The sequence below is a fragment of the Didymosphaeria variabile genome, assembly GCF_027946475.1.
Source record: "Didymosphaeria variabile strain IMI 356815 chromosome Unknown scaffold_4, whole genome shotgun sequence".
Classification (NCBI taxonomy): Eukaryota; Fungi; Ascomycota; class Dothideomycetes; order Pleosporales; family Didymosphaeriaceae; genus Didymosphaeria; species Didymosphaeria variabile.
This window is the reverse complement of record NW_026611623.1, coordinates 2,343,689-2,359,982: the sequence shown is the minus strand read 5'-3', so window position 1 is coordinate 2,359,982 and position 16,294 is coordinate 2,343,689. Positions and strand designations below refer to the sequence as shown.

General features: G+C 52.6%; 3 protein-coding genes across 3 annotated transcripts; 1 reads left to right on the top strand and 2 right to left on the bottom strand.

The window, feature by feature from the left end:
• Positions 1-118: 118 nt before the first annotated feature.
• cbc1 (Nuclear cap-binding protein subunit 1) lies at positions 119-2,910 on the bottom strand (the record flags this gene model as incomplete). The annotated part of the gene is made up of 6 exons (XM_056214454.1): positions 119-996; positions 1,043-1,227; positions 1,274-2,172; positions 2,218-2,485; positions 2,534-2,786; positions 2,841-2,910. The coding sequence occupies 6 exons, from the start codon at positions 2,908-2,910 to the stop codon at positions 119-121; spliced, it is 2,553 nt and encodes an 850-aa protein (XP_056071721.1).
• Positions 2,911-5,159: 2,249 nt separating this feature from the next.
• On the bottom strand, positions 5,160-6,687 carry gsk3 (glycogen synthase kinase 3; the record flags this gene model as incomplete). The annotated part of the gene is made up of 7 exons (XM_056214453.1): positions 5,160-5,299; positions 5,352-5,556; positions 5,610-5,803; positions 5,854-6,208; positions 6,265-6,348; positions 6,408-6,580; positions 6,642-6,687. The coding sequence occupies 7 exons, from the start codon at positions 6,685-6,687 to the stop codon at positions 5,160-5,162; spliced, it is 1,197 nt and encodes a 398-aa protein (XP_056071720.1).
• Positions 6,688-12,741: 6,054 nt separating this feature from the next.
• On the top strand, positions 12,742-13,515 carry N0V89_005677 (uncharacterized protein; the record flags this gene model as incomplete). The annotated part of the gene is made up of 1 exon (XM_056214452.1): positions 12,742-13,515. One exon carries the CDS (start codon positions 12,742-12,744, stop codon positions 13,513-13,515), a length of 774 nt encoding a protein of 257 aa, XP_056071719.1.
• Positions 13,516-16,294: the final 2,779 nt, after the last annotated feature.

Genomic DNA, 16,294 nt, shown 5'->3' with positions numbered 1-16,294 from the left:
GTGCTCTTGTTTAGACATGTTGGCCAATAACTACGGCCAGACCATCCGAAAATGATTCGCCCAGACATGAACCAGGAACTCACTTTGCAAGAGATGCTGCCAAAGCAAAGAGCGGTGCTCAATCGCCGTTCGTCGCCATCTCTTCCGCGACCTCGCCATTAGCATCCTCTGTTTCCATATCTTCCGGCTCAGGGTCGGGCTCGGCTGCAAGAAGTTTGATACGAGCCTCGACGGCTTGCTCTCCCACGACCGACTCTTCGACTGCAGACTTGCGGACAAAGACTGTGTGCCACCGCTTGCCCCAAGCTCGAATAAGCTCACCATCCTCCTTCGACAACTGGCCGTTCGTTTCCTTTTCAATCAAGCGATCAGCAGAGCCCTGCGCAATACCGCGCAAGACATCTTCCAGATACTTGAACAGCTCGCGTGCAGCGTCGCGATCCTTGCTCAATGTAGCTTCAACCATATCAATCATTTCCTGTGGGAGACCCTTAACCACCCTAGAGCTGACGATCTGGCGGTTGCGACTTGAGACCTTGGCCACGGTGATGGACACAATCTCGTAGACCCAACTTTCCGCGAGGCCTTCTCCGGCACCGAGGTTCTCACCAAGCACCCACTGAATGACGGTCATAGGAGCAAGGATCGTGTAATTGAGCAGGATGTCGATGATGCGGACAGCAACACCGGGTTGGTCTTTCCAGTACTCAAAAACGCTGGCCACGATCTGGCGTCGTGCGGGCTCGGAAGTCTGAGCAACTTCAATGAGGCGATCTTTACCGCGCTCAATGCAGGAGAGAACGTGGGCTAGAGATTTGGCACCTAGCCTGCAGATGGCAGTTACGAATGCATCAGTCGAAGGAATGAGCACATCGGTGATACCTTGCTCGGCTGCAAGCTCGTGAATTTGATTGATGGTTATCTGGACTTCCTCGGCGGGCGCTTTCTTCTTGAGTTGTTGGATCAGTTCCTTGGCTTGAGCGCTATACGGGGTTTCTACAGCCGTTAGGGGATCCAAAGAGATTAGACTAGGGGGCCATACCTGGGTTGTCATATTTGAAATCTGGACTGTTGTCCTCGTCCAAACGTGCCGGAATAAGATCGTTCATTTCCTTCGGCAAAGTGGAGCGAATGCGCTTGGCGAACGAAAGACGGATCTCTTTGTCCAGCGCAGCAATGATGAAAGCCTTCTTGGGCTGCAAATTTGAGAGCTCAAGGTCCCCAATCCTGCCTTCAATTAGCGTTGCGGTTCTAACTAGATGAGTGCACATACCATTCCGTCCATCGCCATCGGAATTCAAAGTTGCTCAGGTGGTGAGTGAACCAGTCTAGAAATCGGTATGTCAGTTCAAGATCCATGACATGCAGGCTCTGGAAGACGGTCCTAATAGCACGACCAAGCGACGGCGCGATCGCTTGGGGCGCAAGCTTGCAGCAAGAGGTAATTAGTGCATGGTAGTAGACGAGCTTGTGGTCAGCGGTCGGAAGCTTGAACAGCTGCGAAAAGATAGCGTCGATAATCATATCCTCTGACTTGTACATAATCTTATCACCAACCAGTTCCCGGAACTTGTCGAAGGGAGTACCGCGCTTAGCGAAGGTGTCCAGTGACCAGTATGAGTCAAGCTCAATGAGGAACTTTGCTGCTGCGTCCCGATTGAAGTCGAGTTGGTCGATGGTGTCCACGATAGCATCGCGGATCAGAGAAGCAGCAATATCGTCGGTCTTGGGAACCGTGCCGTTCTCGTGGTTGGCGAAGAGGGAGAAGTACGCCTCGGGGAAAAGAGGTTTCGCACCAGGGTTGACTGGTGAAGGAATGTTGAATTTTGGAAAGGCGTGTGTTGGCGGTGCCGTAGGCAGAGTGTCCTCGGATTGCTTCTTCTGGAGAGCCTCCGCATCAAACTTGGGGATGCACGCAATGTCCCATCCCGATTCTGACTCCTTGGTGAGCTGTTGTTGAAGAAGACCAATGATGCTGTGGTATCCTATGACTTTGTCCTCATTTTCGTCATCGTACGTCTGGATGAGGGACTCCATGGGAAGCATGTTTCCCGCCACTATGCCAGTGTTGGACAGCAACTCTCCGGCTTTTCCATGATAGCGGCTGCCACCAGAGACCAGGGCATACGGGATGGTGAGAAGAATGATCTTCACGAGCTCAATGCCGACGACCTGTTGCGATTAATAGAAGTCAGATGAAGAACGCAGCTGACCTACGTCATTCTCGTTCGCGCTCTGAAGATCCACAACTGTGTCGAACAGCTGACCGAGGAGCGCAAAGATGCCATCATCCTCAAACAGAGGCTGCAGGCATGCAAAGAAGCGAAGAAACAGCTTGAACTCCTTCCACTGTCCAGCATTGAAAGTCTCCTGTAACCGATCTCCCACGAGCTTTATGGCTTCCGATGCGATCTCGAGCTTGGCCTGGTTGCCGTAGAAGATGACGGCGGCCACGAAGGGAATTTTCAAGGGCTGCTCGACAATGCTAGAGTCCGTCAGTACAGTATAACAGAAATGTGTTTCGCAAACGTACAGCTGCAAAAGTGTGTCGTAGAACTCGCCACGTGCATCTTCCTCGTCGAAGTGGTCCCGCAGGTACTCAGCAATCTCAATGGCCTCATCTTGTGGCAGCTTGGTCGAACTTGCTATGTTCAAGATCGTTCGGCGCAGCTTCGCGTGTGCGGGCTCCTCATATCGGCGACGTGGCTCTCCATCGTTGAAGCGTCGGCGCTGGGGTCCGCGGCGATCATCGCGGCCTCTGGGACTGTAATGAAAATCATCCTCATCTGTCGTGTCGCGTTAGTCGCCTGATCGAGGGAGTCGACCAGCTCGGAGCTTACCATCGCGGCGACGCTTGTTTCCTCCACGGTTGCCATTTCCACGATAGCGGTCGTCTCTGCTGACGTCCATGTCTGTCATTGAAGACACCAGCGCAGATATGTTCCTCTCCTCAGCAGATATCCCCTCAAACAGCTCCTTGACGCGTGGGTCGTCGGAGCGATCGCGAGGCCGGTCGCGAGGCGAATAGCACGGCGTGTAATAGTCAGGATACAGAGGTCGTTCGCGAGAGCAAGAGCGATAACGTTGGCGACGCCGTGGTGGTGATGATCGGTAGCTGTTCGCGAAGCCGCGTTGCGAAGCTTCATGCCGCGAGTGCTCGAACGAGTTAGTGCGCGAGCGGCTTCCGTGTCCTTGGCATGCACGTGCATCCCGTGAAGCTGGGGACGTAGGAGCTCCTTCCATCAACACCACCCTATCAGGATGGACATTGGCTGGAGTTTCTGGCTTAGTCGGCTGTATATCTGGGATTGAGAAGATGCTTTCGCCGTCCAAAATATTGCAATTCATGTTTCTTGTGAAGCTACCGCCTCTACCTGCATGGTGACCGAAGGCATCCAGCATGGATATATCGATGTCCATAGTGAAGATGATGGGACGGAGGCCAGAATTAATAAGTTCCAGTGAAATGCTGTGCTGGGCAAGATGATAGGGTGTACAGTGATGGACTTCTTCAAGCTTCAGTCCGCCATCAACCTAGGGAAGGAAATGTGGCCAGTGACCGAAACCTCGTCGAGTGATGCCTAAGTCCCTAGGAACGCCAGCTATATGGCAAGCGTTGAAGGCGAAACTTGGGTTGCAGCAAACGTGGAAGTGAGGAGGGCGTCTTTTATAGCTGCTATCGCGGTCTATAGCCAGGGCAGTGAGGGACAGCCGGCGTAGCGCCAGTAAGAGAAATACGGTTCTCTCAGAGCCCAGCTTCGTCCGGGTGAGAGATAAAATCTGCTTCTTCGAGATACTTTGTTGAGATTCTTACATTCCGCTCGTAGAGAGCCAATGCTGGAGAAGTCATTCAAGTTACACACCTGCACTAAACCCTTCGTTGAAGGCTTGCATAGAAGCTGAGTGGTAAAGTCAGGAGTTGTTGTCGGGTGAAGTAAATCAATGTGATGGGCCATTGACACAGTTTCTGGTTGCGGTGCGAGGGACTTTTGAAATGTAAGGCACCTATCATACCATACGTGAAGTGCCGCGCCGTTCAGTTATAGCATAAGCATTGTTTGCCTCCATGCCATGTGTGTTTGAGTTTACACACGCTTTGTTGCATCGTCACGCGTGCATGAGGGAAGAGCTGTGCGAGGTGAACAGCGCAACCGTAGCTATGCATTACCCGTTATGATCATCAATCATCCCCGAACTCAAACGTACAATCACGTATCGTATCGCTCGAAAGGCACCCATCTCTTCACCAAACCACAACATCAAAAGCGCATGCAATAACAGAATCAGAAGAAAAGAGAATAAAGGGATCTACTTCCAGGTCGCCGAGAACAAGGCATGTTGTTGACCCCGCAATAGCGCCAGAGCTTGCGCAAGCTCGAATCATATCAAGGTTATGTCTCGCTCTGACGAGGCAGTCGGTCCTGTTCATACCACTATCCTCACCATTCCATAGACATCCCCGCGTGCATCTGGCCAGGCTCCAGCCCGTCCTTCTGGTTGGGGCCCACGCTGAGGTACCCGCAACGCCCACACCACATTCACAGCCTCCAGAGCTTTCAGACCATACATGAAGTAAGCCTCCCGTTGACCCGATCCCCGTGACCACTTTCAATCATGCGCAAAAAGAACCAAAGATGAAGAAAAGGAGCACACCCGCATGCAGAAAAAAGGGGGGAGACAGCCGCACCAGATGCGCGAAGCCTATGAAACCACAGCGTTCCAATTTCCCATCCTGAGATATTCGTGCCAGTCCCTGACTTTTATGTCCATCCCCTTCCCGCAAAAAGCATTTGCATTTCGTCCGCTCGTTGACCGTCGTGTGTCGAAAGATAACATAAAGGCTGAAAAATATTGCGCATCTATGGACCCTGCCCGCCAGTTGCATTGACAAGACGGGGAGGACCAGAGATTGCGGAAGAAAAGCAAATCGTGCCATTCGCAAAAATGTGAATGGCGTTCGTAACATTTTCAGACGAGCTCAGATATTGCAGGGAAAGGGCGTACAGTCGGCGTACCCACTCAAGACACCGACGCCGAAATGAGACTTCTGATCGTGAACATCTTCCCAAGTGGACGTCGGCGTCCTCGTGAGCGGGGCACACTGGAGGCCACGCCGCAGAAAAAACATGATGTCGTAAAGCATGCAGGCTTGGCCGGGCTTAGTCCAGCCGCGCCATCATCTGATCCTTTGTCAAAGGCTTGAAGTTGGGCGACTCGAAATCCAAGCCTTGTTGTTGGAGTCGGGGCTTGATGTGCTGCGGTACGAGCTGTTGGTTCAGGTGGGGTGCAATGGATAGTTCTGGAGAGTCATCAGAGTTGAAACACAAAACGTAGCGCAAGGTGACACTCACCATGATGAGTGAAATTGAACAATTCGGGCAAATCCCTCGTGGCGCCGTTGGGGTGACGAGAATCTGGAAGCCGTGTTTGAGGGTCCCTCAGCTCGTCGAAGAAGGGTTGCACCATGGCATCGATCGCCGAGAGACGCTGGGTGGGCGTGTACTCTAGCAATTTCGAAATGAGGTCGATCGCGCTGGGATCAGCTTTCCGGAACACCTATAGGAATCAGTTCGAGCTCAACAGCGCGTTTCATGGGCCTCGTCTCGTACCTTGTTGAATGGGTGAGGCTTAATCTGGGGGAATTTGTGTTCCATGTAGTTCGGGTTCATGGTGCGGATTTGGTCGCGCGTGGGCGTGCCGAGGACTTTGATGATTTCGACTAGTTGATCGATGCCCGACTCGCCAGGGAACAGTGGTTGCCCAAGCATGAGTTCGGCCATTACGCAACCGGTTGACCACACATCTGATAGCCGCTGTCAGTTCTGTCAACTGGAAGCGACGTGAAGGACGTACCGATCTTTGTGGTGTAGTTGGTGGCCCCAAAGATGAGCTCGGGTGCACGGTAGTACCTCGAGCAGATGTACGACACGTTGGGCTCATTCTCCACGAGAATCTTCGCGCTGCCGAAATCACAGAGCTTCAGCACACCTGTTGAGGGGTCTAGCAGCAGATTCTGCGGCTTAATGTCCCTATGGCAGATGCCCTGCGAGTGGATGTATGCAAGCGAGCGGAACAGCTGGTACGTGTACAGCTTGGTCTCGAGGATAGGCATGACCGTCTTCATCTTGTTGAAGTAGCGCGATGCCCGGTACACAGTCTCTGGGACATACTCGAGCACAAGGTTGAGGTAGACCTCGTCCTTCTGTGGCTAACGCGGTCAGCAGAGCTACAACACGAGGACAGTGGGGGCTGAGCAACACGTACACGGTCGCCATTGTTGTAGAAGAAGGCCTTGAGCTCGACTATGTTGGGGTGGCGCACAATGCGCATGATCTGGAGTTCACGGTTCTGGCACGAGTCAGCCCTGGGTTACTGGCGGGAGCGGATACGTCACATGGGCGACCCACCTTGAAGCGCTTGTCTTGGAGCACACGCTTGATGGCAGCGTCCTCTCCGCTGGGAGACAGCTTGGTCTGAAAAACAACACCGAACGAGCCATTGCCGACGATTTTGCACTGCGTGTATGCAAGGTCTTTGTAGTCGCCTGTCACGCCGTCCTGCACCTTCTCGCGGATAACCTCTGCAGGGGATTAGCATTGGGGACATGGTACGCGCGCGGTGGCACGATGGCGGATACGCACCACCCATTCTCAGTGACGAAAAGGCCGATGGCCGGTTCTGGCTCATTGTACGGGGGGCAGCAAAAGAGGGGTCGTTTCCGCCAAGCGCGCGGAAAGAGGGCTATCGTGCGGAGGGCTCGCTGCAGATGTCGGGTTTGTGGTGGTGGGCGCGGCGGCGGGGTGTGCGAAGGGAAGCCGTTGTGGGCAGCGCGCGGGTCGAGTTAGGTTGAGTTGTCGTGTGGCGGGCAGGAAATTGGAGGCAGTAGTGAAATGGCGGGCTTGTGGCTTAGTCGCTCGCGAACAGCACGGTCGTGGCGGCGTGAAGGGCACTGCAGTGAAGGCGGAGGCGGGTAGGAATTGAATTGCAGCGTGGAGGAGGTGGATTGCAAGAGCGTGAAGGCAGGACGGAGGTAGGTAGTGAGTGACGAGAGGGTGGGCCGTCGGCGAGAGGGGTCGTAGTCGCTTGCTAGCACTGCGACTGGAGCGGGCGGAACTCGTGACCTGCCGTCTGCGTGGTACGCTGACGATGCAAATGGTTCCAACACGACGCAGAGATGCAGAGACGGAAGGGAAAAGACTCGAGCACCGTCCGGACGCGTTCAGCAGGCAATGGGGCGCGCGGTTGCAGGTGGTGGGCGGCTTCCTCGAGCGTGCACGTCGCAGGGCTCTAGGACATTTCTTTGAGAGCTCCCAAGCGTCTGCGAGACGGGCCTGGCACATGGGCACATGATGACTTTCATTTTCAGAGCGACCCACTACGCAGCGCGCGTGGCTGCAAACCGCTCCGCCCATGGCTCCCGGGCTCGCGACAAGGCGTCGGTGCCTGCACGCACACAGGAGCTTCCCATGTCCTCTCGACAGCTACAGCCTCTGCTGCAATGCTGCGCTGCACGGCGCCCGTCCCTGTGTCGTCGCGCCCTCGGGCAGCAGCCCGGCGATGCGCGGACACGCCGGGCGCAGCAATTGCACAGCAGGGCGCGTTGCTGCACGACCCAGACGAGCGCCCGCCTCGTCCTCAGCATCTGGTGAGCAGTCTCGTCATGGCCTGCCCATCCGTACGCGCCTCTCTTCCCGCGCGCTCACTGCACCGCCGGCCCACAGCAGGTCAGCTGGCCGAGCTGCACCCCTCCTCGATAGCTCTCCGAAACTGCGTCTGAAGCGCCCGCCGCCAGGCACTCCCTGCCGTCCACTGGGCCTGGCAGCCGCTACCTCTGCAGCGGTGTCCAAACCTCAGGCTCCATAATTTCTTCGCTCTTTGTGTACGCGACAAGCCATTGTTCAACGGCGCCGCCGTTGCCGAAAGGCCCGCGCTCAATGAACCACGGCGGCCCAGCGTTGCACACGCAGAGAGCGATGCTGCAGCTCTTCGACTGATCGAGCCAAACGTGCAGCAGACGTCCCAGGGTCCCAGCACCCCGAAGCAAAGCAAGCGCGTCCAAGATGATCTCACCATCGCGTCGCACCCGGCACGTGCAAGAGGGAGCGCCATGCACGTGAGCCCGGCCCGCACAGAGCGCCTCCGAGCACTCGCCAGTCAGAGGGCGCGCTGAAACACTTTTATTAGCAAACGGCTCGCTGGCCGGTCGAGGCCAAGCGCACACTGGCATTCGGTCACAGGGTCGTACGTCACAGCCCGCATCGCCCCTGCCCTGTTTGGGCTTGGTCGTCCGCGCTAAGCAATTACGTGTAGCTCTCGTGCAGCATCAGTCGGGCGAACTTCGAGTGAACGGGAGCCGAAGAAGCAATGTGCCAGGGGTAAACGCACAGTAGCCGCGTCGTCACCGATGCCAGCATGCCGTTTTCGAGCAAGCTATTGGCACATCTCTACTGGCTGCTGTCGACCAACCCCAGATTCGTATGTATACACACAAGCGAATTAGACCCAAGCACACTGCACAGCATCGAATGGCAAGCGCATTACCCAGCAACCAGTCCAACACCTCACCCAGGATCCACTTGGCTTGACCAATCGCCAGATCAGCATTTCTCAGCCCTGCTCTTCCACATCACAGCTCGTCCATCACACGAGAATACTCGAGCGCATGAGGCTGGCCAAGCATGCATGATGAACACTGCATCGTGTACCACACGAGCTCTCCATCAGGAATGTCCACGCAAATCAGAATACGTCGTCAATATTCATTGGATCAAGCAAAAGCTCCTGTTGGCCATTCAGCACGCTTCCTGACTCAATTTATCCGAATGTTCTGATTCCTTCATGTCTGTGTTGTGGACCGAGGACATCGAAGAAAGAATGCAACACGCTGTGGCCACCCGCATTCGACTACCGACATCGGCCGGAACGTTATTACGCTTATCTACAGGTGTCATGTCTCGCGCCGTCCAGCAGTGTAAATTAAACCGCATGCTTTTCTCAGGCCCTGACGGGGTCACAACAGCGAAGGACCTCATCTCACAGTCTCTCACCCAGGGCTTGCAGAGATTGGCGTTCCGGTGCTCCCAATCTCACTTGCCACAAAGAAGATGATCATGTTTTTGTCACTGCCGTCGACAAGTCTTTCCGAGAACAAGCTCCTCGGATGCGTATGCTAATACTTCCAGCATTGTTTCCCCAAATGGGAGCAGCGCCACACGCACTATAGCGTACCACCTTCAGCGTGCATCCATGCAGCACAACAGCATACTTGAACTCTCGACCAATGGTCAAGCACGGCCGCTATCTGACTCAAATCCACGTTCGGTTCACCGTTGTCACTTCAGCGTATGAAGCAAGAGAAGTCAAATTCGTCAACAAATCACCATCCAGCCTCGCTATGACTCTCCGGCATCACTCACTGGTACCCGTCTTTCTTTTATCTCATTCAAAGGCTCGGCTCGAAGGAATAGTCAACGAGACATGCTTCTACGCTGCGACTACCCCGTTCCATGGTCGCATGCTGCCTCCCTCAGCTACCTCAGCCGCCTCACCAATCGCACACATGGAGGACACCGATCCATGCAACTGATGGCTTCACTGACCCTATGACATACTCCACGAGCAGATTTATGAACAGGTCTGGAATCAATTGCATGTCCCTGCATACGTAAAAGCATCCAACGCTTCTCTTTCTTGCGCATCTTGTGTCCCTAGACCCCGAAGTCCCCGACAAACCTATCCGCGTTGCAGTCTGGGATTTGAGGTTTCTAGCAGCATGCTCGAGCACGCGCATGGAGGATCTCATCACTTTGCATCTCCGGCATAATTAATAAACGCGGGTGGTCACGGGGCGGACGTTAAATACCGCGATTGCTGGCTGCATACCGACGTGGTGGCGAGCTATTGGGTCGAGCCGTGCCGGGTTGGCGTGGTAAAGCGCGGGCTGAGAAGGTGAGTTGGGGTCGAAAATCGTTCAATGCGAGCTTGCCACTGGTCGATCCTTGTGAAATACGCTGTGATCGATGTTTTGATTTTGTCATTGATGGACACCGTAATTCCGATGACAGGTTCTTAGCCGCGAAAGCCGTAACTGCGCTCTCAGCAGCAGAGGAGGTTCCAGCTTTGGTACCTACCAATGGGTACACTCGTTCATCCAACAAGGATTGCGGTTCAAACACACATTGCAGTTTACTCTTAAATGCCATACTTTTCTCTGTACCTTCCAGGCGTATTGCTACTGCTACGTCACATCAAGCATTACACAAGTCTATTTAAGCCTTCAACGTATGCTAATGGTAGACAGACTGCGACATGCGAGAGACACATTCCAGTTATTTTCGGTGATTCCAGCAACTGCAGAGGAAGGAGCTACCAGTTCCCTCGCCAATTGACGGCTTGAGAGGCCTTACACTAATCAAGCGTGCCACCACTGAATATAATAACCTAAGCGCCGCGATTCAGCTAAATCGAAAGCTACTAGACTTGAAAACAGAGAGCTAAATCCGTTGCTACATGAAGGACTGGAATGTGTAGCAGATGCCGGTGCGGCGATCCTCATGATCCCGTGTATCCATTGTAACCTTAGAGTTTTACTGTTTATCGTTCGATATCATGACGAAGATCGGGCATGTGCTCCGCCAGAGCGAGGAAGCTGCCGCCATCGTGCCTGCCTCGTTGGGAAAGCGAGCAGTCGATCACGTGACGTCAAGGTAGTGGACCCGTGGACAGTGCCAGCACAAGCAACATCAGGAGACGCCACATGCATTCTTCTCCTCTCTATATGCAGGTTTGCAGGCAATGACCATGACAACGGCTGCGACCAATTAGATGCAGGCATAGCTTTTGAAAAGTCTAACGATAGTGAGCAAAATTTGTTGGTATTTCTGATCTGGAGGGCGACAGAGAGCTGGATGAGCTGGACTACATAATCAAATCCTGGATAGCGATCGAATGTAGGGTGGAGGTACACCTTTTGCGGCATCCGCTCGTGTACGTATGTGCGACAGTGCAATCACTTGGTTGCCACGTCTTTCGTCATCCGCACAACGACGTCCTGCTTGAACAGCACATGATGGCCTGCATCCGGTCTGGCGGTCTCGAGAACCAACAGTGCCTCAGTTGAACAGGTAGTTGGGGTTAATGAGTGCGTTGTCAGAGCTCCTTACAATCGCACATGAAGGCTCGGATACGGAGAGTGCTTCAATCTCTGCAGGACTGAATTCAAATTTGCATACAGGTACATGCCTAACAGCGATTTTCATCTACGCGTCCCTGGTTAATCGTGTACAGCTACTACCTTCTGCATGTGTATGCTGTTGCCGTGGAAGAAGATCCCGATGCTGGCATTGCAATCGAGATCATCTCCCACGATGACATTGATGAACCATGGAGACAAAGTGATCCTAGCCACCACGAAACGGCCTTAATATTGGGGGCGGTCGCTTGGAACCTTCGGATAGCACCAGGTGGCAGTAGGTTCGGCCAATTTCCATGTCAGCTAGCCGTAATTTGCAGCGGTGGAGACGACGCGTAGTCGCAAGACGCGTACCCGGAAAAAGGATCGCGAACATATAATAAAAGAACACCGTACATTATCTCACTGGATTGGAGAAGATGTAGTATTTCCAAGGTTAATATTTTTAAGGCTTGATATGCATGACTATTTCAGCAGTGTGCGGGATTTCACATCAGATTTGAAAAGGACAAAGTGCAATGGACACAACTAGGTTTTCAAGCGTGAACCATTGAGTAGGCCGTCTGCGCATAAATCTTCGAATCGAAAATCTACGTTGTTTCATCAGTTTGTGATACGAATCAGGCACTTTGCGCTGCTCCGGAATCTATCCCGTCCTGCGATAGATTTGAAAGCGAGCTTTTTGGTCTCTTGAGAATGGTAGATTGGATACACAGCGAAGTTCCACCTCTAACAATGCGTAAGACACAATTTCTTATTGTATATTGAATTGCGACGTTGTTTCTGGTTGTTTCGGTGCGATTCCCGAGCCGATTGGTGTAAGCACTGAAAGATTCGGAAGTGTGGGGAGCTGATGAGGAAGCAAGCCTTTCCCAATAAACAGTCAGCTGTCTGGTTATGAGACTCGCTACCTCCCAGCTTTCGCATTTTGTACCTCCAGTACGTGCCTTGGAAGAAAGATTGAATCCGGTCTATAGTGGTATTCTCTTTGGTGCGAAGAGATTCTCTTCTCTGCGCCCGTGAGCATTCAAAAGTCTTGTGTGACAGCTCTTATATACGGCATGTTAATCGCATTGACCATTCCTGCATTTTCAAATACCGATGTTACGAATCGTAAGCTCGCAGCACGGGAAGGAACTTCCGATCGGCTGGGTGGCAGGAGTGGTCCTGCTGTAGAACAGCAACTGTTCAGTCGTCATCCTTCGTCGGTCGTGTTTCTGGCACTTGAGGGAAACAAATGGTGCATATATTTACTACTCCAGGTTTACAGAGCTGCTCACTAGGTATGACACAGCCTTCGAGGTATTCTTGCGATCTAACGGCAAGAAGTGCAGCACTTAGGTAGGAGCCTTTCGAGTTGATTGCTAGGTCTAGCAGAGATGTGTCTCTTTTTTTTTTCGTCATAACGTTTTCTGTCACAACTGCTCTTCTTGCTGGCTCCATATTCGAGGCTTGGCGCTCGTCACAGACCTCGGCTCGTAGGGTACACCCCCATGTCATCTCGCCGCACCCACGAAGCTTGTACTTCAACACTTGCACGCGGGACTACAATGAGCAAGCTACGCATACTGTGCCTCCATGGCTTCACGTCCAATGGTGCCGTGCACGCGCACCAGCTCCGGCGGATTAGTGCCCAGCTTCCAGAGTATGATTTCCTCTTTCCAGAGGGTCCTCACCGAGTCGACATCGCCGAACAAATGGACATGACCAAGCCCGCCAACCATGCCTGGTCTGAGATTGTCATGTCCGCGTCTTCTTCCGGCCACAGAGCGTGGTGGTTTGCTCGGAATGGGGACTGGAAATCCAAGACTAGCGGCGGCTTCATCGGCCTTGAGGAATCGCTCGACTACCTAGGAACTTACCTTCAGGAAAAGGGACCTGTGCATGCGATCTGGGGGTTCAGTCAGGGCGCCTGCCTGGCGGGCATGCTGTGCGCGCTACTGCAAACCGGACTCGCAATGCATCCGCTTCGCAGGCATCTACAACCATCCCACAACGCTGACAGCGTGAGCCTCACAACTCCGCTAGCTGGCATCATCTTCTCGGGCTTCCGAGCACGTTTCCCCCAATATGATGCTATGTATGAGCCTGGTATTGATGTGCCAACGCTGCACGTGCTCGGGGAGCAAGACCCGCTTGTGCGCAGCGAACGCAGCGAAGCATTGCTACGCGTGTGCAAAAGTGGTGAGCGTGTTATTCATCCTGGGGGACACGATATCCCAAAGGGGGAAGCGGATGTGGCGAGGATCGTTGAGTTCACAAGAGAACATGTGAGGAGTAGTGGCAAGCGCGCTGGGTTTTCATTTGCGCAAGCGTCCATCTAACTTCTCAGTCTATACATCAGCATCATTTCGCTGCACCCTCTAGACGAAGACTTCTCTGTTGCATGGTATGTTGGCGTTCGAATTCTGCTACCTGGACTCGGGACTTTTGTGTGGCGATGGATTGGAATTAGAAAGGCACAGCCTAATCATACACGATTGATCAATGCTCTAGGCTTTAAAAGCTCACCGAGCAAGGTAGATGTCGAAGTGCAAAACAGCTCCTCTTAGCATGAGCTGCGAGGGATGAGATGAGCAGACACGAAAAGAAGGATGCAAACGAAGCAGAGAGATATGGTGAGGATTCTGATCCATCTCTCTTCGTGTATTAGGCGTTGTGACTTATCATGAACGGTGCATAGAAACAATCGTTCCCAAGATTTGGAGGTCTCGTCAGGTTATTGCTCAGAATGCATTACTGCATGTTCGAAAGTGCGGAAGCCCAATGATCGACGAATGAACAATGGCGATCCTAACAAGACTACTATGATACATAGTAGACAAGCTTTCAGATCGAAGACTTTTCCCTTCTGCCATAGCCGTTCGCGCTTAACGTTGCCGTGCACTAACGTGCGACAACCCCCTTCAGACTCGCGACGTCTCAGCCTTTCGCAACATAACCGCTTTCGGAAGAAACACCAAACACCTGTTCAATCGAATCTCGACATCGCCAAAACCTAATGAGGCAGGATAAGCATTAAATATTATGCGTTTGATTGGCATCGCACTACGTTTCCGTCCACCGGAGAAGGCATTCTTGGCGATCGCAACTGTTTAATACATAAGGAAGGGTCAACCTGACATTTGTGAGGCAACGCCGTCAATCTTTTGAAAATCTTAATCCCTACGTTCTCACATTCGTTGATCGAATCACTGTTTAAATTTTATTCACTGTAAATATCTACAAACTTCTTCTATATACACAACAACCACACAATCACTTCAAACCCAACATGTACTTCACAATTTTCGTCGTCGCAAGCCTAGCATCCAGCTTCGCCGCTGCCCTACCACAGCAAACGGTCTCCGGAAGCGAAGTGACAGGCACAATTTGCCTGGACACATCGATGTACGCAAGCCCCCATTGCCCTTGCCAAATCTCCCTCTCCCTCATCCTTAAATTACCCACTGACATCGCTGCAGCAACTTCGACACCCACGACACCAACGTCGCCATTCTCGGCATATGCGGCGGCATCGCAGGCACCATTCAGAAATGCGGCGGCAATCCCGCCTCCACGACTGGCCAATCTGGCACGTCGAAGTTCACACTGGACGCGACTGACGCCGGGAGTACGATTAATGTTAGTAAGGGAAGATGGGAGAGGTGTGTCAAGGCGGCGCAGTTGACATGCCCGACTGGGAGCTTTAGTTCCACGTGTATCGGGGGCGCGACGCCAGCCGGTGATGTAAACTTTAGTCTGACGGAGGCGTAGGGGATAGGGATGTGGCTGTGGGAGAAGAAACTTGGAATGTTAGCAAACGGATGCCATTTTCGTCGTAGCACGGGGCGAGATGTCACTAGAACCCCATCAGGGAGGCACTGACGAATACGAACTCGAATATTGAGTGAAGAACTCAGCTCCACGAGTGTGATGACTATTTATAGGACTTCACACTTGCAATTGATCAACACGGTCGCCAATTGGAGTCTTGTGAGCCACTCATTGCTGGTTGCTCCCTTACAACTATTGAGTTGGGTACCGCTTGTCATCTCTTTCATGCTGTTCTTTAGCATTACTGCTCTTTTCCCTTTCAGGACTGGGGCTTTGACACCGGGCTCTTATTGGTAACGTAGACAAAGTCGTATCCCTAAGTCCCTTGTTGGTACCTCGACTCAGAACAGTCCAAGATACGCAATGCTTGCGGTCGCGGCTCTACAGCTCGAAAAATATACGGATTTCGCACGTCGGATGATAACGTTCGATCATCCTGGACTTCACGCGAGACCTGGGTCGATAATTCTTTCCACTAAAAGACAGTAGTTATATGCTGTGGAAGCAATTGAGCGTGGTGACGGACTCCGTATGCCTCGGGGAATTTGACAATTCAAGTTGAAAAAAGAGTCAAATACTTCTCCGGCCCAGGAGGAAGCTCTTTAAACGTTGAATATGTTACCATGGAGGGGATACTTACCAGTACGGCGTTTTGGGTGGTCATCCAAACGCACTGAGCTTGACCTTGGCGCCATCTAAAACTCCGCCTATGCGGATGTAGGATGTTCTTATACGCTTTAAGGTGAGTTCGGTATTCTGGTAGCATTTAAGAAGAATATATATTGAAGTTCCTAGCTTCCTGCACACAGTCACTGACACTCCAGATGTCTTTTCGAGAGCTTGCGCATCTTGCACGCTCTACAACCAACTATCTCCATTGTCTGAATTATGTGACTTGACATATACTGGTTTTATATTAGGGAACCACAATGGTACACAGAATTTAGCTGCTCATTCTAGGTGTTTTACCTCTCGAGAAAAGGCGAACCGGCCTGCTTATGTTTCCGTCCACCCAACTAAGCGGAACGCTACAAGCGCAGCCACCCAACAAATCTGACGCAATCCCACCTGAACACCCTCTTCCCACAAAATGAAAACCATCTTCACCTACATGACCTTCACATAAAGCATGCTCCACGCTCCGCCGCACCAAAAGCCATCCTAGCCCGCTATATCATCAGTAACTCTGTACGATAAGTCTCACCGTCCCCTCCCAGACTCACGACAGCCAGAAACATAGAATCCCCTCTGCCTTCCTATGGCGCAGTAGAAAAGCATCTGTCTCCG